At 40.9% G+C, this 27,406-nt stretch overlaps 1 protein-coding gene across 5 annotated transcripts in view; it reads right to left on the bottom strand.

Annotated features, from left to right (window-relative positions):
• The window catches only part of ERBIN (erbb2 interacting protein), a 716,810-nt gene that overhangs the window by 413,267 nt on the left and 276,137 nt on the right, over window positions 1-27,406 (bottom strand). For all 5 annotated transcript variants that reach the window (XM_029576039.1, XM_029576020.1, XM_029576010.1 and 2 more), the window contains one exon: window positions 8,649-8,727. In XM_029576039.1, coding sequence (XP_029431899.1) covers window positions 8,649-8,727 — 79 coding nt within the window. The remainder of the gene's footprint in view (window positions 1-8,648; window positions 8,728-27,406) is intronic.

The raw sequence follows: 27,406 nt of genomic DNA on the forward strand, positions 1-27,406 counted from the left end.
TGGGGGATAGGGAAATACCTAAAAGTACCTGAATGTAATCCACTTTGAAGTGCTGAAAATAGTGTGAAAAGTGGAATATAAAACTAAATAAAATAAAAAAAAATAGATAAAATCATGTTTTGAGGGAAGATACCAGTTGCTGACCACCTATTTCTTTTGGCCCAAATGTGGCAAATGCTCTCATCCCTTTTTCGGCCAAAGATAGGCCATATGAGGGCTGCTGTACTGATGTACCATGGCGGGGGGTGGACTGGGCACCGCAAACCAGCAGACAACCAGCCAAGCCAAGAGCCCCATGAGGCTGCCAGAAAATTAAAGGCCCCTGGATCTGGAAGGACACTGTTAGGGGGGGGCTTGCCATGTATTTGTTTTTGGAAATATTAATAGTCAAGATGCCTCAAGGCTGAATTCACAAGGACCTCGTTCTGGTATGTGGCACAAACATACCAGAGACCGTGAAGGATATCCACATGTTGCAGCCAAAAACAGGCAGGCAACCATGGGCAGCAACTAGGGTACAGATGAGAAACTCCGCCACATGGTGGGGGGAGGGGGATGCAATTGCATCCAAGCCACTTTTTCAAATTTTTGTTTTTTAAATTAAATTTCCACATGGCATTTAAGTGGCTGCCAGCAGCAGCAAAGGCCTTCCCTTCAATCCGCTGAATTCAGGAACACACAGAAGAGCCAGTGACCAGTTACTGGAGCTCTCATGCTCCAGTGCATGTTCTGCCACACCTGGACGTAACTACACCCATAATCACAGAGATCCTGGAGCAAGGCCATGTGCATCAGCAGGGAACAGGGGTTCGACCCAAGACAAGAACTACCAGGATCTCCATGGCTCACCTTCCGCTCTGCCATGTTCCACCAATGCAACAGTAGTGGCGGGGGAGGGAGGGGGGGCAAACACCACAGGTGCATACAGCTGAAATCCAAATTGAATCATATTACAATTGGGCTTCTCCTTGAAAGGACCATTCCTCCTGCTGGGACTACCGAGAAGAGGAGGCAACCAAGACACTGCATACTGCTGAAGCCCCAGCCTGAACCCGCCATGACTGCAAGCTAGCAACTGGGGGTGCCAAAGAGGGCAAGCACATCAGTTGTGCTAGACCACACCTGTACCCATCCAAGCCTGGCTATGCCTGAGGTGACAGCAGGTGACCATGTGCCATCAGTTGATCCAAGGAGGAGAGGATCCAAGGGCCCACATGGCCTTATACTGGAATCAATGGGAAGTAACAAGAGACCAGGCCACCACAGTGAAAGAAATAAATAGCTCTTCCTCTTGGACCCCTTAAATTCACCTGCCCAATAGGAGCAAACTCCTGTATGCCTGCCTCCCTCATACTGAGTTGCCGCATATCCTGCCACATCAAAGATGTGTGGCAAGATGTGCCCACCATCCCCCAAACAAGATGAAAGCCACAGAAAGAGGATCTGCAGACTGAAAAACTGCCAAAAGAGGTGGCTTATATTGTGATCGCCAGTCCATCCCCCAGCCTCTACCCTCACTCCCTGAGTTGCCCCTGTAATCTGGAGGTAAATTATTGCCCTAGCTGTGGCCATCCCACCCTCATATGCAGATTGTAATGACAGGTCTGATAAAGCACCAAACTTCCTATCTGTACTCATGGAATTTAACATGAGATACCATTAATGTACTACTGAAGCTGAAAACTTTTGCATACTGCAACTGAAAGTGATAAAAAGCTATTTAAAAACAAATGTATCTAATTTTAAAAAAAAAATTTGTTTCAAGGTACCAAACAAGTTTTTTTTTTGTTTTGTTTTTTTAAGTTTGACCCTGGACTGCACAGACCCATAAAAATCTATTCACTTTATACATTTTATTTTTGGTCTAGTCCAACAGTTGAGTGACTGGCATAATATGCTCTTGAGATATGCAAGATATCAGGTTATCTGGAGATGAAGTCTGTACTGTTCATAGAAAAAACGAATTGTTTATCAGATAGCCTAGGAAGGGAATGTCAACTCATCTACTAGAAGATGAAGCAAAATGCCAAATGTGGAAGAAAGGAGCATAGTGATGAAGAGAAACAGACATGAAGCTCAAATTGCATCAAGCAGCAACAAACCTCCCACTGGTAATAGAAGCCTTTCCGAGTCATAAGATAGAAAAGGATGTAGATCAAGGACATATTGTGAGGGGTTGAGCCTTACTGGATAAGCTGAAAGTCAAGAAAGAAGGTAACAACTTCCCCCCACCCCTTCCGTCCCCCCCAACCCCCCCCCCCCCCCAGACTGTAAAACAATTTCAAAAAGTGTTTAAAAAACAGCTATCGTACTTTCAGCTAATAAACTAAATATGTTGAGCAAAATGAATCTAAGGTGATAAGCAGTTACAACACTCAAAAGAACTTTGAAAACTGAAAAATCTTTTAACAGAAAATAATAATGACATGAAAGGAGGGTAAAGACAGAGGATCAGGGAAGTAGAGAGGCTGGCTGAAGGGAAGAAAGGCTTGAGGATGGAGAAGCTAGACAGGAAGAGGAAAAAGGGCTGGATGGAGGGAGGGAAGGATCAAGGAGAATGGATTGAAGCATGGAAAAGAAGCAAAATAAAGAAAAAGCAATTAAAGAAAAATATAAAGGAAAATGAAAAGTGGCCAAAAGTTTTCCTTGGCTCCTAGAAACATTTGTCTGGCACCCAAATTTTCTAAATAAATTTTCCATCCCTTCTTAACCAACTCTTCCTCAACTGCCGCCAATATATTGCCAAGACTGCAGTCAGCTTTACTGATCCTGTTATCTTGTTGTGTTCTAAATCCCTTTTCAGATGTTATCACCATATAAAATGTATATAATTTTGATAGCACCTTACCCTAGTTTAAAGGAATACTTGCAAAATGTTGAAAAAGCACACTACCATGAAAATGTGTTAAAAATAGACTTGGGGGACAATTCATGAAATATATTCAATAAAAAGTAAACAAACAAAAATGTGCCTTCTCCGAATGCTTACCATTATGAGATAATCCTTGCACTGTAGGTAAGAACCGTAAGTGATGATAAATACATTTTCCACTCATATTAATGCTTTATATATTGCTATGATTTGTCAGACAACATAGTCCTTATTTTTACTAATATCTATCCATAAAAAATGTAGAAAAAACTAGGCCCATCTAGTCTGCTCATGTTCATCTCTGAAGCAATGCCTTGACCTAGTTGATATCTGGTTTTCAATTCACAACTAGGGATCCTCTGCACCTAACCCATACTTTCTTAAATTCCATCATTGTTGTCTCCACCACCTCCAATGGGAGGCTGACCCATGCATCTATCAACTACTTCATGAAAAAATGTATGCTACTCCTGAATCTACTTCTTTGAAACCTCTTTGGCTTTGTGTTTAAAAGGTTAACTTCTTGTGCATTAAGGTGTTTGGGGTATTAGAATCTCTCCCAATATCTCTTTTTCTCTGGGTATACATAATGGTCCAGAAATCTCATCTCATTTATAGATTTTGCTGTGCACTCTGCATCAGTTCAACAGCCTCTCTCTGGATCACCTCCAGCCTTTCCTCAAGCTATCCAAGATAGGAACATAAGTTGCTGCCATACTGGGTCAGACCAAGGGTCCATTAAGCCCGGCTTCCTGTTTCCAACAGTGGCCAATCCAGGATACAAGTACCTGGATTGCTCCTTTCTACTTCCTCAGGTGTGCTCAACTCTGTAGCACCTTTTAAATATCTTCTTTTCCTCCTTGTCCCCTATTCCTCTTTATTTATTTATTTTATTTATTTAACATTTTTCTATACAGAACTTCATGACAAGCTTCATATCAGGCCGGTTTACATCAAACTTAGGGATTAACTGAACTGAAAACATTACCATATAACAGGAAGGCCGAAGCGCAGTTACAAATAACAGGGAGAATGAACTTGGGGGCTAGAGTAGCCAGGAAATAAAAGACATGAAAGAAACTGGAGAATGAGAATGTATGAATATACAGTGGCTGCTGGATTCCCTTTCCCCATTCCTCCATGTCTTTTTTTTTTAACATTTTATTTAGGAGACTAAATACACAGCATCACAAAAAGGAGCATACCAACTATATAGCAGGCTTCACATTAAAAAAAACAACCACATACCAACAAGACAGCAAAAGACAATTCCCACATGTGTAAAACAGAAAATGTCAGACACTATAGAAGAGTTGTACATAAGGTAAGGGAGGTCAAACCTAGTTGTGGTTATTGTCCCAAATGTACCCCAAATTTGATATTTATCCAGCTTTTCATGAAATTAAAGTGATTCTTTTTCTATTAACACTATATTAGTTATTTGGGTCTCCCAGAGGGGCATACTTGGCGCACTTTTTCATAAAAACCCAGTAATTAGTGTCTAGCCATATGTAAACACTGAGTAATGAAAATTCTGTCTGTAGCTGAGACTGGCACTGTAATGTCTCTCCAAAGGACCATAGCCCCAAACTTGGTGTTAGAGAAAACTGAGTCTTGTAGATCGACCTAATCTCACATTCCATATCCCCCAAGAAAAGATAACACTAACAGGCAAGACCACTAGACATGGAAGTATGTACCCTGCTGACCATAACCACACCAATACAATGGAGAAGTGGATCTACAAAAAGCGGCAAAAAATGTGGAGTATCTGTACACCATGTGTAGTAATTTTATCTTAAGGTCCACTCTTCGGAACAGCTAGAAACTGAGTGTGATGCTTGCCAAATCTCATCCCAATCTTCATTAAGCATCAGCTGCAAATCATTATTTCATTTCTGTATCAAAGAAGGCATTCTATCTGGAGGGTTATCTGTGTCAGTTACACAATTTAATGTGAGACATATGCCCTTCCTTGTATGGTAAGATTGCTGATAAACTTCTCTAAGAGACTCGAGTTATGGGGAACCCACTCTCTATCCCTCATTTTTACTTTGGCCGTTCTCATCTGCGATATGTATTGTATACAGGAACATCGGCATATAAAAATTAAAAATAAATAAATAAGGTGAGTACTACTATCAATATAGTATTTGTCCACTAATTCTGTAAAGGGGACCAGAGTATCCTCTGTCCACAACTACCAAAGAAACTTCGAATCCCTGGACTGCCAACTTGCCAAACCGAGTAAAAAAGAATAAGAGCTTAGGATTTTTAGCTAGAGGTGTTATAGGGGAAAACGCTGCAATTGAAAGCCCTATATGTTTACTGACCTTCCACCATATTTAAACCTTATGAGATATAATAGGGCATCTACGAAGAATCCATTTGACACCTGCAGACAATTGGGTAGGATCAGAAACAATAGGACCTCGATGCCCTCTCTATCTGGGCTCTCTCCTACTGCAAACACCTACATGAAGAATTTAGGTCAAACTATCCTTGAACACACATCAACCTTGGCACCCAGTAATAACTGCAAATATTGGGCAGTCCCATACCCCCTTGACTTAGGCCTACACAGCTGCAAAATGAATACAATCCACCTTTTTTGCCAAAAACAGCTTCTCAACTGTCCGTTTATTGAAGCAAAAGTATGATTTGGAACTAAACAAGGGATGCACTAGAATAGGTACAGTAACTTGGGGAGTATACACATCTTAACTAGATTGATGTGATCTAACCATGTTACAAACAAATCCATCTAGTCCTTCAAATCCTGCCTTATACTATAATTAAGATTTAAAAAGACTCTCAAATTAATTAAATCTTAATGCCCAAGTAGGTAACTGTCTGGAAACCAGCCATAACCACTGCAGCTATTAGAAAGACAGGTCCCCCTCCCCGCCAGCAGGAGAATCTCTGATTTGGTGTACTTGTTCTGATAACCAGACAGGCTCCCCATATTTATCTAACTGCATTAAATGAGGATCTGAACTGTCTAGCTGACTCAGGTACAACAAACCTCCATCAACATATAGAGAGATTTTGTGCAGAAATCAATATATTTTGACACCATGTATCTTGGCATAATCTTGAATGGCCTGAGCAAGGGGCTCAATATCTAGATCAAATAAAAGAGAGGACAATGGACAATATCTTGCTACGTCCCAATTAAGATACTAAAGGGGGTCCGTTAATTTTTCATTAACCAGAATATATGCCTTGTGATGCATATATAAGGCATGTATTCATCTGTTAAGTTTTTCTGGAAATGCATCTCTCTCCAACCCCTTAAATACAAAAGGCCACCGAATTCTATCGAAGGCCTTATTCGCATCCAGAGATCTTGTGCATCCCAGTTATGTTAAGAACATTAAACAGCCGTCCAGTATTATAGACTGATCAACTACCCTTCATAAACCCTGTCTGATCCTGATAAATATGAGGCACCATACCATCCAGGCATAGTTGCAATACCTTGGCTAAAAGTTTTACATTTGAATTGATCAGAGAAAAGGGTCTGTATCTAATTCTTTTCCCTTGTTTTGTGTAATAACATAATATGGGCATCATTCAATTCTGCTACAGAGTTTGGAAATTCCCTCAAATTGAAAAAAATCCTTAAACCTAGGTAAGAACAAAATACTGTATTTCTTGAAGTAGTAGTCAACATAATATCCATCAAGCCCAGGGCACTTGTCTGATGGAAGCTACTCATTGCTCTCAATATCAAATTCAGTAATAGGGGCTTTTAAGCCTCAGCCATTGCCTCAAAGTGGACAGATGCATTTTACCTAGGAAAGAGTCGATACCTTCCTGGTTACCATTCATAAAACTATTATATAATGTAGTAAAATAAGCCCATGCTAATCCCCCCTAACCTTTACTGTCAAACTATATGTCCTAAGGGAGACAAACTGGTAAATATGAGTACACGACTGCCTCTTCCTCACTGCTCTGGTCCACAGTACACACTTTGCTCCCATGCTTATATCATCTTTGTACAACATATCGTAGTGCCTTCTCTAATTTCCACACTTTAAGGGCCTTGACCCTTTCTCTCAATTTAAACAACTTCTGGAATATTTTAGCTTCCAATAACACTTTGGTGTTATTTTTTTACTTGTATTTTAGTTGCCACCACCTCCAACTCCTGGATCTCTTTTTCAAGCTGACTTTGCTTGAACAGATTATTCTTTTTGAGGTGGCTCGCATAACTAATGATTTTACCGTATAACAGCTTTGAGAGGGATTGCACTCAGCCATACTATGGTAGAAAATCTGGTGGCCATTTCCAGCAGCTCAACAAACACTTTCTAACTCAAGAGCAACAAATTCAACCTTCACCCTCCAGCTGCACTGCCATGTTCTGGCATGTGCACAGTGATAGAAATAGGATGATCTAAAAGACGACTTGACAATATATTGTACTGAAAAATTTGATTCAGAAGTGATTCTGAGCATAAAAAATAATCTATGACTATAAGAGTCGTGCCTGGGGGAGAAAAAAGGTAAAGTCACGGAAAGTGGGGTACATATGCCTCTAAATGTCAGATTAAACATTTGGACCATAGCTGTTAGGGACCCAGCTGTCCTGCAGTGAATATTAGGCGCTGAGCAATCATTAGGGGAAGATCCGAAAGCCCATCTAACCTACAAGTCAAAATACAAAGAATTTGAGTCCATATTTGAATGACGACTCCTTTCTGTCCTCTCTCTCATGCCCTTCCTTTTACAGTATCGTCCTAGATTTATCCATCCCCAATCCAAGATCCTTTCTCTCACCCTCATCCCAGTCCTCTATCTCTCCTCCCCACCACCACAGATCTCTTCTACTTCCTGAAACCAATAACCAGTCCCTTTTCACTTTCCTCCCATTCTCATGCCCTTCTCTCCCTCACACTTCCCCTTTCCAGAGAACTCTCCTCTCTGGTCCATAACCCCCTCCATCACCTAACCCCAGTTCTTTATCTTCTACCTTACACCACACCTTCATCCTGAGGCCTCTTCCCCACCCCTTCTTCCTCCATCCTAGGTCCTTCCTCCTTCCTGTCCCCTATTCTAGATTCAATCTTGCCCACCCTCACTCCATAGAAATCTCTCCCCACATCCCTTCCCACCAACCCCAGGAAGCTCTCCCAACCTGTCTGGGAAGGCTTTACCCATATTCCTTCTATCCTGATGCCCTCCCCCGCCGCCGAAAAGGATCTCCCTGTATCCCCTCCTCCTCCAGAAAGCTCCTCCTGCATTCTCCTCCTCACAAACCTCTTCCCACACTCTCCTACCCACTTCCAAAGCTCTCCTCACATTTTCCTACCTTCCCACTCCAGAAATCGTTCCCCACATTCTCTGTCTCACAATCCCCAGTGCTTACTGGCCTCCTCCTGATCCTCCCACTTGGCAGGAGCCATGATTAACACAGTGTCAGCTTCCTCTGCTCGGAATTTGTCTCGCAGTATAAGCTGCATGACTCAAAATTGCGAGATCAGCCCCACACACAGCATAGGAAGTCGAAGCTGTGCTAAGCGCCACTTCTCTTAGCGAGTGGGGATGGCACGGGGAGCAGAAAAGGATAAGCCAGGATCACACTATTTAGACTCAACTGCCAACTCAGGTGCAATGCCAGCACTCCCCCATCCCTGTGCACGGTTTTCAGTGTGGATTCCATCAGCCCTGAATATTATAGAAAACAAAGATTTACAGTTATGAAGCAAAGAGTACCAGTACATAAAAAATATTAAATCTATTTTTAAAAAGCTTCCAGAAAACTTACTTTGAAATAGGGTTTACACTCGCCTCAACGATGGTCAAAACTTTACAGTTCTTGATATTTTCTGGAAACTCCTGTATACCTGTGAAAACAACAACATGTAAGATTCCTAGTAGACATCAATATGGAACATATTTTTAATTACACTGCAGAAGTTGTTAAGCATATAAATGGACATTTGAGTTATCTATTGGTAAATTTTAAAAAAATAGTTTTACTTTCTGTTTATCTTTCTGGATCTAATTTTCAAAGTTGCAACTAATTTAATAACAGATTTAGACAATTAGTTTGTCAATTTTCAATGCAGAGTTTTCAGTACTAAATATGAATAAAAACATAGGATAAACAAGGGTTCACACACTATTCCAGAAGCTAAACTAAAGCAACAGAACAGTGACAAAATCTAGATTTCACACTGAGGAATTACTATGATGCAGCAAGGTACAGGAAATGCGACTTAAAAAAACAAAACAAACCAAAAACGTATTTATAGCAATTTCAAATATATTACCAAGACAATACATGAAATTAAAGATATGGGATAATGCAACATGGAATGCATCAGTCTGATAGAATATAAACCTATGGCATAACCAGTGCACAAAATAGTGGAGGAACCACACTAAGCCAAAGAAAATATATTCAATCAAATAGACAACAGCACTAAACATTAGCTGCAGACCTACTCTTACAAATGCGTGAAATCTGAGAATTACAGGGAGGATGTTGCTGCAGAAATGGCAATTTAAAAAATCTTTTCTGAGGGTAAAGAACTAGAGAAATTGCCATATTGGGTCAGACTGAGGGTCCAACAAGCCCAGCAGCCTCTCTCCAATAGTGATCGATCCAGGTTACAAGTACCTGGCAAGTACCCAGCAAGTACCCAAACATTAAATACATCCCATGCTACTAATGCCAGTATTAGCAGTGGCTATTCCCTAAGTCAACTTAATTAATAACAGTTGATGGACTTCTCCACAAACTTATCCAAACCTTTTTTAAACCCAGCTACATTAACTGCCCTAACCACATCCTTTGGCAATGAATTCCAGAACTTAACTGTGCATTGAATCAAAAAGAATTTTCTCCAATTTGTTTTAAATGTGCTACTTGCTAACTTCATGGCATACCCCCAGTCCTATTATCTTAAAGAGTAAATAATTGATTAACATTTACTTGGTTCTAGTCATGTTTTTATAGACCTCTATCATATCTCCCCTCAGTAGTCTCTTCTGAACAGCCCTAACCTCTTTAAGCTTTTCCATTCCATGTCATTTATCATTTTGGTCACTGTGTTCTTTCTCCAGTGCAATTATATCTTTTTTGAGATGCAGTGACCAGAATTGCACACAGTACTCTAGTAGGGGTCTCACCATGGAGCGATACAGAGGCATTATGACATTCTCTGTTTTAGTCATCATTCCCTTCTTAATAATTTCTAACATCGTTTACTTTTTTGACCTCCGCAGCACACAGAGCCGACGATTTCAATGTATTATCCACGATGACACCTAGATCTTTTTCCTGGTTGGTAACTCCTAATATGGAACCTAACATCAAGTAACTACAGCATGGGTTATTTTTCCCTACATGCATCACCTTGCACTTGTCCACATTAAATTTCATCTGCCATTTGGATGCCCAATCTTCCATTCTCACAAGATCCTCCTGCAATTTATCACAATCCTCATGTGATACAACTACTCTGAATAATTTTGTGTCAACTGCAAATCTGATCACCTCACTCGTCATATCCCTTTCAAGATCATTTATAAATATATTGAAAAGCACTGTTCCAACTACAAATTTCTGAGGTACTTCATTATTTCCTTTGTTCCACTGAGAAAACTGACCAATTAATCCTATTCTCTGTTTTCTATCTTTTAACCAATTTGCAATCGACAAAAGGACATTGCCTCCTATCCCATGACTTTCTAGTTTTCTTAGAAGCCTTTCATGAGGGATTTTGTCAACTGCCTTCTGAAAATTCATATACATGACATCTACTGATTTACTTTTACTCACATGTTTAACCCCTTCAAAAAAAAAAAAAAAAGTGTAGCAGATTTCTTATGCAAGACTTCCCTTGGGTAAATCCATGCTGGCTGTGTTCCATTAAACGATATCTTTCTACATGTTCTGTAATTTTGTTCTTTAGAATAGGTTCCACTATTTTTCCCAGCACTGAAGTCAGGCTCACTGGTCTATATACTTTCCCGGATCACCCCTGGATACTTTTAAATATCAGGGTTACATTGGCCACCCTCCAGTCTTCAGGTACAATGGACGATTTTTATGATGGGTTACACATTTTTACTAATAGATCTTAAATTTCATTCTTGAGTTCTTTCAGAACCCTGGGGAGATATACCATCCAGTCCAGGTGAATTGCTACTCTTTAGTTTGTCAATCTGGCCATTACATCTTCAAGATTCACTGTGATTTAGTTCAGTTCATCCGAATCACCCTAGAAAACCATCTCCGGAACCAGTATCTCCCCAACATCATTAGTAAAGACATAAGCAAAGAATTAATTTAGTCTTTCCGCAATGGCCTTATCTTCCCTAAGAGCCTCTTTAACCCCTCAATCATCTAATGTTCCAACCGACTCCCTCACAGCGTTCCTGCTTTGGATATATTTAAAAATGTTTTTATTATGAGTTTTTGCCCATCCAATATGCAGATAAAAATACATCCATACAGCCTGCATGCACACATTTTTACTCACAGACTGGGGAGTGGTTCTGACTTGTGCACATATATTTCAATTTTAAAAATTATGTACTTAAATTTTGCCAGGAAAGCACACATTACCAGGTGTACGTATGTGAGAGTAGTTTTCCTGGGACAGTTTGCAAAATTACCTCCAAAATATGCAGGTGTGCTATAAAAAGCTTAAAACTTCCTCAGGGATAAAATGGCTTCCCATCGAACAAAGAGTACAATACAAAACACTGTGCACCATACATAAGTTAATACATAACGAACATGCAGACTGGTTAAATACAGCCCTACGTGTACACATCCCTAACAGAAACCTAAGGTCAGCAAACAAAGCACTCCTAACCATTCCATCAATCAAAACTGCAAGACTAACACAGGTACGAGAGAGAGAGCACTATCACTGGCAGGACCCATACTATGGAACTCCATGCCCCTAGATTTAAGACTACAAAGAGACAGCAAAACCTTTAGAAAAGGTTTAAAAACCTGGCTCTTTAAACAAGCTTTTCAGAAAGAGAAGGGAGAATAGAAACCAGGGACAGGCAAAGCACGATCAATATAACATCCACACACACTGCTGTATTCACTAAGTGTGTAGTCTTTAAAGGACCAGTCACAATCTTAAAGTTAATTCTGTAATAAAAACCGAGATAGAGACATGGACATGATTAATTACATTTAACATTATTGATCACTAGCTTTGTTACCGAACCTTATGGCACCCTTGTAAATGTGCAAATCACAGTATCATTAATTTTATGTGCCTTGATGAAAACCGTTGTGACGGTATCCTCCAAACGACGGTATAGAAAAGATTTAAAATAAATAAATAAATGTATTTGAGTCCCACTGAAAACCTGAATCTTCATACTATTACTTTTAGTGTATGAGAAGCAGATGGTACATTACACTTCATTGCACATTTTTTTGAGTAACGATAGACTCAGGACGTGTAATTCAGTTAAAAGCTTATACTGATTGCAACCCTAAAAATGTATATGTCTTCAGTGCCCATGCACTTTACTGTATACAGGATGAAACAGTCACCTTGTTTGGATATGGGTAACCAATCATCATAAATGCAAAACTACAATGAAGGCAGAGGCATCCATAGTCCAGCATTGCCTGCAAGTTTGATATGCCTTCATCCATCTGAAATGGACTATTTTAGAAACTATTAAATCTTCATCGAGAGGAGATATGGTACAACTCCTTAATCAGCAAGAGCAATAATGGATCTTCTCAAACACAATATCCCCTTTTGGTGTCAGTGAAAAGACTGATTTGTACAGTGATTCTCTACCGGTGTGTTGCGACATCCCCAAGCACTGGCAGGTATGTCGCACACTCCCACTGGTCTAGCTACTCTTCTCTCTCTCTCCTCTTTCACCCCAGTGAGAGAGGCAGACATCCTTCTATTTCTACCATTGCCACCCAGGCTGTCAGCATGTTCAAGTCCTGATGGGAACGGCACCAGTGTCAGTAGTAGCTGGCAACTGCATCATGGCCTTTTCTTCTTCCTGCCCTCACAGCCCAGCAGAGAAAGTGATGTGTAGTGGAGGCATGGGAAGAAGAAAGGGCCATGCTGCATTCAAACGTTGCGGCAGCATCGGCCCAGAGAAAAAGATCAGCTGATTATCTGCAATGGAAGAGAACAGCTTTAGTCCCTGCGGCTGATGGGATATTTTTTTGGACCATGGTGGCTGGAGAAGTAAGCTGCTGCTTCCATTTGTGTTACCGGGCGGGGGGGGGGGGGGGGGGGAGGGGAGTGAGATTGACAGCAAGCCAACTTGCGTGTAAGTGACAGATGATATGTGTTTGTGACAAACATAGAGCATGTATATGATTGAGAACATGTGATGTTTGTGAGAGAGAGACTAGTCAGGGAGGTGAATGATGTGCAAGAGAGACTGGTCAGGGTTGGTCAGGGAGGTGACTGATGTGCAAGGGCGAGAGACTGGTCTGTGAGATGACTGGTATGAAAGAGAGAGAAACTGGTTGTGAGGGTGTGGCGGTGTGTGTGTATGTGTGTATGTGTGTAAGAGACAACTGGTCATGGACCTTAAGGAAGCAGACCATGAAGACAGAACTTCAGCAGCCACTACTGTTTCTGGTACGTGCTTCTGGCCTGCAAGGAAAAGGAGTAGGAGAGTTGCTGGAGAGGGTACGTTAAAGTGGCTTTTTAAGTTCATTTATCTTGACTGACCGTCAATTTAATTATTGGGAATTGTGTGATGTCTGCTGATGGAAATATTTTATTGGTGTTTGGAAAATTTTTAATAATTTTTATGAGTTTTTAATTATTGGATGTTAACCTATCAGTTGTTTCGAAACATTTATTCTTTTTATTAGAAGAGTTTTGCAATTATTTTATATTTCTTGAGGAACGTATAAAACAGAAATGTGCAGAGAAAAACTGAACTGGAAACAGAAAAAAGCCAAACTCTGTATGCAGTGGAAAAACAATCATATTAGCTTTATGTCAGGGCCTGTCTGTGTTCCACATGTATGACCCAGGAAAGGCTGTTTTGTAGGCTTGTAGTTTTGTATAGGTATCTATAGCAGCTTGGCTTGTTTTGTTTTTCTAATAGGAAGTGTATTGGTGATTAGGACTTGGTTTAATATTTGTAGCGATGCCATTTCATAGATTGGGTTGTTACTGTTTGAGTGTGCTCCATAATACAGGTGTAACTTTTACAGATTAGTTTTGTGTGCATTATTGCAGATCCTGGGAGTGTGTTAGGTACTATATTTCTGTTTCCATTTCTCTAAGTTTGCACTGCATGCAGAGTGGCTTTTTTGGGTTTCCATTCCAGTTTCTATCTCCATATTTGCAATATGTGGAATTTCTGTATTTGGTGAAGGTTGATTTTGAGTGTGACCAAGGCGAGGTATTTTACTAGCATGAAGACATTTGTATCAATCTTATTTGTTGATCAATAGGATATGCATTGGTAGTGAACTGCTGTCTTTTTGTAAGTAGGGCTATTGTGCCTGTTAGAGGAGGGAGTTTGTGTTGCTGTTACTGAGATGAAATCAAAATATCTTTTTATATGGTGTTAAGAGCATAAGAACATGCCATACTGGGTCAGATCAAAGGCCATCAAGCCCAGCATCCTGTTTCCAATAGTGGCCAACCCAGGCTATAAGTACTTGGCAAATACCCAAAAACTAAGTTTATCCCATGCTACTGATGCTAGTAATAGCAGTGTCTATTTTCTAAGTCAACTTGATTAACAGCAGATAATGGACTTCTCCTCAAGAACTTAACCAAACCTTTTTTAAACCCAGTTACATTAACTGCACTAACAATATCCCCTGGCAACAAATTCCAGAGTTTAATTGTATGTGGAGCGAAATAATTTTCTCAGATTAGTTTTAAATGTGCTACATGCTAACTTCATGGAGTGCCCCCTAGTCCTTCTATTACCTGAGAAAGTAAATAACCGATTCACATTTACCCGTTCTAGACCTCTCATGATTTTAAACACCTCTATCATATCCCCCCCTCAGCCATCTCTTCTCCAAGCTGAACAGTCCTATCCTCTTTAGTCTTTCCTCACAGGGGAGCTGTTCCATCCCCTCCCCTTTATCATTTTGGTTGCCCTTCTCTGTTCCTTCTCTATCACAACTATATCTTTTTTGAGATGTGCTGACCAGAATTGTACACAGTATTCAAGGTGTGGTCTCACCATGGAGCGATAGAGGCATTATGACATTTTCCATTTTAGTCACCATTCCCTTCCTAATAATTCCTAACATTGCTTGCTTTTTTGACTGCCACAGCACACTTAGCTGACAATTTCAATGTATTATCCACTATGACGCCTAGATCTTTTTCATGGGTGGTAGCTCCTAATATAGAACCTAATATTGTGAAACTACAACAAGGGTTATTTTTCCCTATATGCAACTCCTTGCACTTGTCCACATTAAATTTCATCTGCCATTTGGATGCCCAATCTTCCAGTCTTGCAAGGTCCTCCTGTAATTTATCACAGTCTGCTTGTGATTTAACTACTCTGAATAATTTTGTATCATCCGCAAATTTGATAACCTCATTCGTCGTATTCCTTTCCAGATCTCATCTATATATTTATATCTATATCTATATCTATATATATAAATAAAAGCACTGGTCCAAGTACAGATCCCTGAGGAACTCCACTGTTTTCCCTTTTCCACTGAGAAAATTTCCATTTAATCCCACTCTCTCTCTGTTTCCAGTTTGCAATCCATGAAAGGATATCACCTCCTATCCCTAGCCTGCTAGAGAGACTCAGCTATATGAGGCCTGAATTTCCTATAAGTATTCTAGTTTAAGAAATGCAGCAGAACATAAAGTAGATTATATTAATACATCACAGTTGGACTTGAACCTACTAGAAGAGGTGGTAGATCATTACTAATCATTGAAAAGAAATTCAAATGCAAACTTACCTACCACACCTCCTCAGAACCGTGAAATTGCCATTTTTGAAACTAGCCATTTACAAATTTGCCTTATTTACTGCCCACCTAGTCTACTTGAATTAAATATCTCTCCACTAATTGAATTTTTTACAACCCACCTAAATTCGTCAAAACCTACCATCGTATTAGGAGACTAATCTTCACATGGACGTATTTCCATTATCTAACACTTGCCAGACACTAATCGATAATAACATCCTATATCCGCTCAGCATGGCTTCCGGAAACATTACAGCACAGAAACATTACTCCTTTCACTTACAGATAATATTCTAAGCAGATTTGATAGCGGAATATACTACATCCTTGTACTATTAGATCTATCATCCGCATTTGATACTGTGAACCATGAAATACTAATCAAAAGACGAAGAAATAGGACTGCATAATAACACAATTGCCTGGTTCAGATCATATCTAAGTAATAGATTTTTTCAAGTGCAAATTAAAAATACAATTTCAGAAAAAATAAGTCTACAAACAGGCGTACCTCAGGGATCGGCACTATCTGCGACACTCTTTAACATCTGTTACCACTATGCCATCTACTAGCAGGCTTGGAATAATACACTATATATAAGCTGACAACATACAACTACATATACCCATTGATGACAATTGAAAAAACATTAAACTTATCAGACAACTATTAACCCAAATTTGGTGCCTTTTTCTGTGCCTCAACCTTCTGATTCATGCTCAACTCCTGACGATACGGATCCAAGAACTGGTGCCATGGGGTGGGGAGCCCTGGTCTTGCAGGAAAAAGGGGGAGAAGAATTGTGCCTCAACGTCTAGTTCTGCAGTCAGTCAAAGCCTCATTCCAAAAAGAAGAGTGAATGCACTGCTCTACCTTGTGCTGTGGTTTTGGGCTCTTACCCAACAGTGCCTTCCACATGCCTCCATTTCCCAGGTGCGATAATGTTGCATCCTCAGGGACATCCTATCACAATTGTAGCAATTGGAGGCATCATGATCGGGGCCCAACCAGCGATAACAGATATATTGTGCAACTGCAATCAACATCCAGCACCCATAAATACAGGCCTTAAAACCACTGGCTGCAGTCTTTGTAACTTTTCCATTCCTGTATTTTTTATTTTAGTAAAACTGAGAAGCTTGTTGAAGGACTGCTGAAGCAGTGGCAAAACAAAAAAGATGCAATGAGACAAACAGATCAAAAGAATCAGTCCAAACAAATATTGCAAAATATTGCAGTCCAAACAAATATTGCAAAATTCAGCTGCTAGAATATTGACAGGAAAAAAGAAGAGAGACCACATTACAGGAACACTAGCAGAACTACACTGGCTACCTATTGAACAAAGAATACAGTAAAAAGCACTGTGTATAATACATAAATTAATCCATGATGAAAAAGCGGAGTGGCTAAACACAGCACCGTGTACATGTGCCTCACAGAAATCTTAGATCGGCTAATAAGGCGCTATTAACTGTCCCATCCGATAAATCAGCAAGACTCACACAGGTAAGAGAGCAAGCACTGTCAACTGGCAGGACCCGTACTGTGGAACTCAATGCCACTCGAAATTAGACTGCAGAGAAGCTTTAAACTCTTCAAAGTAAATCTAAAAACCTGGCTTTATAAACAAGCCTTTTATAAGCAGAACGAAGAGAACAAATAAGCAATTATGTAAGTAAGCACCAAGCATTCAACTTTATTAAAATTTCTATCTCCTATTACATATTAGAACGTTAACTTTATATAGGAACTGATAAGAAGTTTTATTCCAACCAAAATATAAGCAAACTCAACATATAGCTTTGATATTAAAAAATGTTACCATTCCCTAATGGCACACCTATAATATGTTATCTATATCAATCAACTTTTAACCCTATTTTGTGCCTTTTTGTAAACCATTGTGATGGTTAATTAATGACGGTATAGAAAAGTTTTTTAAATTAAAAAAAAATAAAATAAAAAATCTTAGAGAGACTGGAAACACATCTGTGCATTATCTTGGACGAAGAAAGTCTGAGGGGCTCACAAGACAGCGTGTGCACATAAGAAAGAACTCTCACGCATGCTCCTTAAAACTTTTACTGAGTTCTGAGAGCTAGGTCCATGCCACTGCCATGGGATGGCATCACTCATGCACTGACTTACTCATGATTGCTTGCAACAGAGCAAGTCCCTGCTCATGGCACTTACAAATCTAGACAAGTCTACATGATAAACAAGTCTATGGGTAGTGTATTTATTAATGAAGTGGTTAGGATTTAAACGCAGCCTCAACAAGGTGAGATTTTAGACTGGATTTGAATATGGCCAGAGAGAGCATGATGCATCAACTCAGGAAGTTTATTTCAGGCACATGGACGAGAAGGTGAAAAACGCAGTTCCAGAAGCTGAGCGTGGAAGAGACTGACACAGCTAAGAGTGACTTGCCTGATGAATGGCATTCACAAGAGATGGTGTAGGGAGAGAGTAGGAAAGACAGGTTAATGTGAAGCTGTAGAGTGAATGCATATGCATGCGAATAAGCGAAGCATTTACTGTATGCAGCAGCAGATGGGGAACCAATGCAGTGAGACAAGGAGAGGAATTATATGGTCATAGCAACATTGAAGGAAGTTGTACAGTTGAATTTTGAATAGACTGCAGTGGGGTTCAGCGGGAGGCCCATGAAAAGCAAACTGCAGTAGTATAAGGCAGGAGGTGATAACAATGGATGGGCATTTTGGTAGCATACTCAGAATGGGATGTTTTTAGTAAAGTTAGAGAGGAATAAACTTGTTTTAGCAATGCTTTGAATGTGCATAGAAAAGGAAAGAGAAGTATCAAAAGGCGACAGATTATGGACCGAAGGAAATGAGAGGATGAGTGTGTATACAGATTCAGAAAAGAGGAAAAAAAGGTGAAGCAGGTTTGAGGCAGTGATATCAGACAAGCAAGATGAAATTTGGGACTAGATTCTAGGTGAATATTTTGGTGTGAAGAGGTAGATCTGGTAATCATCAACACAAAAGTGGTATTGAAAAGCCATAGGAGGAGATCAAACTACAAGGGAAGAAGAATACAGAACCTTGAGGTACACTGACTGGTAGTGGAATAGTGGATACACCAGATGGATACAATAAAAGTACGATAGGAGAGGTAAAAAAAATGAAGATAGAGCAGCATCCCAAAATATAATAGAGTACAGTGCATCAAGGAATAGATGGTGATTGATGCTGTCAACAGGAGTATAAGGTAAGCTGAGTGCGAATAGAGTCAGAGGAAGAAACAGTGAGTCTGGAGGAGGAGAGAAAAGGAAGAAAGCATGGCAGAGACCAAAGAAAGGAGAAACAAATGAATGAAGTTGGGGCAAAAGAGATGGTCTAATGGAGAATTTTCATGGAATAAATCAGGCATTGTCTCGGTGAATAGTGAGTAGCCGCCTAGTGCTTAGAACAGTGGGCTATGAATCAGGGAAATCAGGAATCAAAGCCCACTGCTTCTCTTTGTAACCTTGGTAAATCACTTTCCCTCCGTTGCTTCAGGTACAAGCTTATAGGGTCATTCATCAAAATGCGTTATGGCATCAATGCCACAACGTATGCGATAATCATATTACTGCATGGCGCAAATGCAAATTTTTTTAAGAGGCGAGGTTTGGGTGGGATTAATTAAAATGAGGAGCAATATCGCACCGTGCTATCGCACAATTTTAACGCCAGAACTAACTACGCCTTTTTTCCTGGCGTTATGCTGTGTAATATGCCCGAAATGACTAACGCAATTTGCGATAAAGATTGCAAATTGCATTTTGGCCATTTCTGGGCTTGGGGAGGGAGGAGGGGAGAGGGAGAGGAGTGGAGTGGAGTGTAGAGTAGAGATCTTGAGCTTCTGGGGAGGCCTTCACAGTATTCAACTATTTATATCACTATAAGAGGGCCAGCTAATAGCTCGAGGTGATGTTTTGGTGGTGGTTTAGGGTTTAGGAGCCGGTTTTATATGCAGAGTGAGACGTACGAACAGCACAGTACACCCCTGTGAAGATCTGACGTCATTTGGAGTGAGGAAAGTAGGGTACTATCAAGCTAGGGCGAGATCTCATTGTACTTTGTTAGATGTGCATAATCTTGCTTAGCAAGTGTAGTAATAGACCAAAAGGAGGTAAGCATGAATTTGAAATTAATCAATCAGCATGAGACTGTTACTTCATCCAGACACATTCTGCAGAGTGGGTATAAGAATGTAGGAAACAAACTCTGGAGGGTGGCCAATGTAACCCCAATATTTAAAAAGGGCTCCAGGGTGATCAGGGTAACTATAGATCAGTGAGCCTGACTTCAGTGCCAGGAAAAATAGTGGAAACTATTCTAAAGATCAAAATCGTAGAGCATATGGAAAAACATGGTTTAACGGAACACAGTCAACATGGATTTACCCAAGGGAAGTCTTGCCTAACAAATCTGCTTCATTTTTTTTGAAGGGGTTAATAAACATGTGGATAAAGGTGAACCGGTAGATGTAGTGTATTTGGATTTTCAGAAAGCGTTTGAGAAAGTCCCTCATGAGAGGCTTCTAAGAAAACTAAAAAGTCATGGGATAGGAGGCGATGTCGTTTTGTGGATTACAAACTGGTTAAAAGACAGGAAACAGTAGGATTAAATGGTCAATTTTCTCAGTGGAAAAGGGAAAACAGTGGAGTGCCTCAGGGATCTATACTTGGACCAGTGCTTTTATTTATTTATATATATACATACACACACACACATATATATATGTGTGTGTGTGTGTGTATGTCTATCGTATCTTTCATAATTAATACTTGCCTTTATCTTCCTTCCAGCTTGTTTTAAGCTTCCAAGTTCTTGACTCCCGTTGATTGTAACTTTGACTTATTCCTATCTATGGTTATTTATTGTTCACCTGAATTGTTCCTTCAGTTATACCCTCTGTTAAATGTAAACCGATCCGATATGGTTATTTACTATGAAGGTCGGTATAAAAAACTGTTAAATAAATAAATAAATATATATGATCTGGAAAGGAATAAGACGAGTAAGGTTATCAAATTTACGGACGATACAAAATTATTCAGAGTAGTAGTTAAATCACAAACGGATTAGGATACATTACAGGAGGACCTTGCAAGACTGGAAGATTGGGCATCCAAATGGCAGATGAAATTGAATGTGGACAAGTGCAAGGTGCTGCAAATAGGGACAAAAAGCAGAGTTTCTTACCTGTAACAGGTATTCTCACAGGACAACAGGATGTTAGTCCTCACATGTGGGTGACATCATCCGGATGGAGCCCAATCACGAACACTTTTGTCAAAGTTTATAGAACTTTGACTGGCACCACTGAGTATGCCCAGCATGATACCAACCCTGCATCCAGCAGGGGTCCCCCTTCAGTCTCGTCTGTAGTAAAGATAGAGCGAAAAATAAGTAAACGTAATGGACCCAACTCCGCGGGATGGCGGGTGGGTTCCGTGAGGACTAACATCCTGCTGTCCTGTGAGAACACCTGTTACAGGTAAGCAACTCTGCTTTATTTTTCCCTACTTGCAACACCTTGCACTTGTCCACATTAGATTTCATCTGCCATTTGGATGCCCAATCTTCCAGTCTTGCAAGGTCCTTTCGGATAATAGAAGGACTAGGGGGACTTCCATGAAGTCAGCAAGTAGCACATTTAAGACTAATTAGAGAAAATTCTTTTTCACTCAACACACAATTAAACTCTGGAATTTGTTGCCAGAGGATGTGGTTAGTGCAGTTAGTGTAGCTGGGTTCAAAAAAGGTTTGGATAAGTTCTTGGAGGAGAAGTCCGTTAACTGCTATTAATCAAGTTTACTTAGGTAATAGCCACTGCTATTAATTGCATCAGTAGCATGGGATCTTCTTGGTGTTTGGGTAATTGCCAGGTTCTTTTGGCCTGGTTTGGCCTCTGTTGGAAACTGGATGCTGGGTTTGGACCCTTGGTCCAGACCCAGCATGGCAATTTCTTATGTTCTTATGTGAGCCAAGTTTGGGATTTGGCATGTCTTACAGACCAGGGGAGGGGTGAAGTAAGAATGTCCAAAGCAAAGGAGAGAATAGTGTTATAAGATTTAACTGCATCAACAACAGACTAACAAAGACAGAAGTGTTGTTTTTGTTGTATTATGTGGACCCTTAGTCTCAGTGGAAATGACGCTTCCCACGGGAAGGGGCCCTGTGGGGAACCACAGCGATAGGCTAAACTCAGAGAGCAGATACTTGTAGGTGGAAAGCTTTATTGTACTGCTGTAGATAGATGGTATGAGGCAGGAAGGAAGTCCGGGAAGGTGCCAATATGTTCAGACAGTCTCAGATGTCGAATTCTCACCCAGACGTTCAAGGTAGATAAGAACCCACAGTGCGGGAAAGACCAAGCCTGGTGGGTGGAGTTGGGGAACCGGATCATAGAGGTACTCACATGTACCGTATTTTCCGGCGTATAAGACGACTGGGCGTATAAGACGACCCCCCCCCCCCCCTTTTTTATACATATTTTTAAGAAAAAAAATAATTTTACACTCAAACAGGAGCAACCCTATCTATGAAAAGGCAACACTACAAATACCGTATATCAGGCCCTAAAAACCAATACACCTCTTATTAGGAAAACAGAACTAGCAAGCAGCTATAGATCCCCACACAGAAATAATTGTAAAACTATACTAATAAGCAGAATAAATGTTTCAAAACAGCTATGAACAGAATAACATCCAACAATTAAAAACTCATAAAACTATTAAACATTCTCCAAACACCAATAAAATATTTCAAAAAAGCAGACACATCACATAATATTAAATAATTAAAATGGCAGTCAATCAAGAAAAATAAACTTTAAAAGCCACCTTTACTTACCCCCTCCAGCAGCCTACTCCTCTTCCATGCAGGCCGTAGCACACACCAGAAGCAGCAGTAATGGCTAAGCTCTATACTCATGGTCCTCTTCCTTAGGGCCCATGTCTCTCACACACACACACACCATACCAGTCATGCCCCCATGACCAGTTTCTGTCTCTCACACACCAATCATTTCCCAAACAATCTTTGACACACCACCAGACATCTTCCTGAACAGTTTCTCTCATGCCATACACACACACACAGGCTTCCCACTCCCGTGTTCTGCTTACCGTACATATACGGGCTTCTCACTCTCATAATCACTTTCTCTGTCACACACACACACACCAGTCTCTCTCTCATTTCCATGCTTGCTCTCCACGTGCACAGGCTTCTCATTCCCTGAATCACATTCTCTCTCTCACATTCACACACACCAGTCTCTTTCTCTCACACACACCGTCACCTTATCAACCAGTCTCTCTCTCATGCACGCACACACACAGCCCTCCTGCTCCCATGCTCTCTCTCACATAATCAGGCTTCTTACTCCCATGCTCTCTCACATACCCAGATTTCTCACTTCCATGCTTTTTCTCTCTCTCACACTCACATACACATCAGTCATCTCTCTGAGCAGTCACTTTCATTGTCTCTCACATATACACACACATGAGCTCACTGACCAGTTTCTCTGAATCACACACATGCTCTCAATCAAATGCATTCTCTCACTTACACACAGGCTGGCTGCTTCTCTCTCTCTCACTCACTTCCACTCCCCCCCCCCGAGCACAAATAGTAGCTGCAGCAGCCTCCTCCTCCAGCCCCCGCAGGCCAAGAAAGAAGAAACCCATCGGCCGCGGGAGGCTCATGCTGCTGTCTCCTTTCCCGATTACCAGCTCCTTCGACTGCTCGGGGGCTGATGCTGCTGTCGCCGCTATTTTTTCACGCGGCACGGCTTTCTAGGGGGGCGGGAAGAAGAAAAGGCCAGCCGCGGATGCCACAGCTTTTTTTTTTTTTTTTTGCACCGCTGCCGTTCCCGCTGGGCTTGAACGTGCTGATAGCCCAGCGGCAACGGCAGTGCGGTGCGCGGGAAGGAGAAAGCCGTGCCGCATGAAAAATAGCAGCGGCGACAGCAGCATCGGCCCCCGAGCAATCGAAGCAGCTGATAATAGGGAAAGGAGACAGCACCATGAGCCTCCCGCGGCCGATGGGATTCTTCTTTCTTGGCCTGCGGGGGTTGCAGCTACTATTTGTGCTTGGGGGGCGGGGGAGAGGAAGTGAGTGAGAGAGAAAAGCAGCCAGCCAGCCTGTGTGTAAGTGAGAGAATGCATTTGATTGAGAGCATGTATGTGATTCAGAGAAACTGGTCAGAGAGCAGGTGTGCCCTATATGATGATACCCGGCGTATAAGACGACCCCCGACTTTTGAGAAGATTTTCTTGGGTTAAAAAGTCGTCTTATACACCGGAAAATACGGTACGTAGTGCGGGTGTCTTCCTGGCAATGGAGATGGTGGGACTGAAGGTTTGTGGTGCAGGATAAACTGGACTGATAGGCCCTTGAGGAGCGAGTACCTGATAGCACAGGAGATCCTGCAAGAAATAGAGAGAGAGACCCCAGAGGAGTGGTTGTCTAGTTAGTAGAAACTCTGAAGGGTTGGTGGAAGTGAGAGGCCTCCGAAGAGCGTGTGCCAATAGCTTCGTAAGGAGCGAGATTCCCCGGAGGGTTGCGAGGCATCTAAGCGAGCAGCTTAGAGCAGTCAGAGTAGCTAAACCGAAGTCCTTGCTAATTCAATGATGGTAGCATAGTGGAGGCTATAAATACCCGGAGGTATTGACATCACACGGTGGGGACGCCCCCAAGGTTCCCGCCATGACGTGTATTTGAGCGTAGGCAACATGCGTGCGTGCGCGTGCCCTAGGAGGCCATGGGACGGAACATGGCGACTGGGACGCCCATGCTGAGTTGGAGATGCCGAGGGTTTCGGCACCGGAGGCAGCCATCTTGCCCAAGGAGGAAAAGGGTAGAAAAGGGGTAATGCAGAGCGGTCGCAGCCGTCTGCGACTGACGGACGCAACAAGACGACCCATGGGTCAATAGCCTGGATATTCCTAAAAGTGTTGGTGACTGGATAAGACTGCAGGAAAGGATGGTTATGCATGATTATCATCAGATGGTGGTCAGAGGGGAGAAGAAAAGAGATGGAGAAACCAGAGCGAGTGACATTGGAAGGAAGGACTCTGTCAAGGCAGTGGCCACACTGCTGCACTGGAGCAATAGAGCATAGATAATTTAAGGTCAAATGAGAAAGTTAAAGGGAGGAAATTTGAGGTGAAAGAATTAGAGGGGTCATGGATATTGAGACTGAAGTCCCCAAGAATAAGATATGGAGAAGATGGTTCAAGGAAGAAGAAAAGCCAGAAATTAAAAACAGCAAGGAAAGTGGGGTGAAAATACAGATGGCATGGACCTCAAATGAAGAAAAGTGAGTAGACGAGTTAGAAGAGCTTGAAACCTGCAGGAGGAATAGTGCAGCATCCCAACACCACTGCCATGGCGTATCAAATGTGGAGTATGAGAACATAAGAAATGCCATGCTGGGTCAGACCAAGATCCATCAAGCCCAATATCCTGTCTGACAGTGGCCAATCCAGGTCACAAGTACCCGGTAGATCCCCAATAGTTTTTCTACCTGGCTAATAATGACTATTCATTCAGGAGCTGGGCTAACCCTATTTTGAAACCCACTATGTTAGCTGCATTGAGAACATTCTCTGGCATCGGATTCCATAACTTGACTGTATGCAAAGTGAAAAAATTACTTCCTACAATTTGATTTAAATCTGCTGATTGATAATTTCATGGAGTGTCCCCTAGTCCTAGTGTTGTTTGAAAGGGTAAACAACCATTCCCTATTTATCCATTCTACCCCACTTATTTCATAAATCCCAATCATATCCCCTTCTCAATCATCTCTTTTGCAAGTTAAAGAGCCCTAATCTGTTAGCCTCTCTCCATAAGGTATTTTTTCTATCCCCTTTATCATTTTTGTTGCCCTTCTCTTTATCTTTTCTATGCCCACTGTGTTTTTTTTTCTTTTTTTATAGATTAGGTGACCAGAGCTGGACACAATACTCAAATTGTGGTCGCACCATGGTTCTATATAAAGGAATTGCGATATTCTTGATTTTTATTTATTTAGAAGTTTTTATATACCGATGAATGTTGGGAACATCTCATCGGTTCACATTAAAGATAAGTCAGCAACAGGCGCTTTACAATGAAACAAGGAACATGTGTAAATACAGAGGTATAGTTGAAAGCATAACAAAGACAAATGTATCAAAATATAGAGGAAAGTGAAGCATAACTTTTTACAGGGTAGCTGTGTATGTATTTTGTTCTCTATTCTTTTCCAAATAATTCCTAACATTTTATTTGCCTTTAACTGTTGTTACACAATGAGCTGAAGATTTTAAGGTATTCTCTACAAGGACTTAGGGTTCCTTTTCCTGGGTGGTGACTCCCAGCATCATGTACCTGTAGTTCAGATTATTTTTCCCTATGTGCATTACTTTGAATTTGTCCACATTATATTGTATCTGCCATTTAGCTGCCCAATCTCCTAGATCACAATGTCCTTCTGCAGTTCTTCAAAATTCTCTGTTTTAAGACCTGAAACAATTTTGTGCCATCTGCAAACTGGTGACTTCACTCATTCCTTTCTCCAGATCATTTATGGATATCCTAAATAGCATAGGTTCCAATACAGTCCCCGTTCAGGCACTCTACTAACGACCTTTCTCCATTTAGAAAACTGACCATTTTGTCTTATCTTCTGTTTCCTGGTTTTTTTAGCCAGTTACCAATCCATAATAGGACAGACTACTATCCCATGACCTCCAAATTTCCTGAGGAGTCTCTCATGGGGGACTTTATCAAATGACTTATGAAATCCATACACAATGCATTAACTAACTCACCTTTATCTGCATGTTTATTTATACCTTCAAAAAAAAATCTAGCAAATTGGTAAGGCAAGACTTCCTTTTACAAAAAATATGTCGATTGTCCCCCATTAAACCATGTCTATGTGGTCAGTAATTTTATTTTTTAAGAATAACCTCTACAATAGAGCAGCCACAGCAGCAGTCCTCAGGGGAAAGCCAAGTCTCGGTTAAAGGAAGACAACAGAGGGAATGAGAGAGGTAACGGTGGTGGGGCCGCTTGGCAATAGTGATCATAATATGATCAAATTTGATTTAATGACTGGAAAAGGAACAGTGTGCAAATCCAAGGCTCTCGTGCTAAACTTTCAAAAGGGAAACTTTGATAAAATGAGAAAAATTGTTAGAAAAAAACTGAAAGGAGCAGCTACAAAAGTAAAAAATGTCCAAGAGGCGTGGTCATTGTTAAAAAATACCATTCTAGAAGCACAGTCCAGATGTATTCCACACATTAAGAAAGGTGGAAAGAAGGCAAAACGATTACCGGCATGGTTAAAAGGGGAGGTGAAAGAAGCTATTTTAGCCAAAAGATCTTCATTCAAAAATTGGAAGAAGGATCCAACAGAAGAAAATAGGATAAAGCATAAACATTGGCAAGTTAAATGTAAGACATTGATAAGACAGGCTAAGAGAGAATTTGAAAAGAAGTTGGCTGTAGAGGCAAAAACTCACAGTAAAAACTTTTTAAAATATATCCGAAGCAGAAAGCCT

Source organism: Rhinatrema bivittatum, chromosome 1, assembly GCF_901001135.1.
Source record: "Rhinatrema bivittatum chromosome 1, aRhiBiv1.1, whole genome shotgun sequence".
NCBI lineage: Eukaryota > Metazoa > Chordata > Amphibia > Gymnophiona > Rhinatrematidae > Rhinatrema > Rhinatrema bivittatum.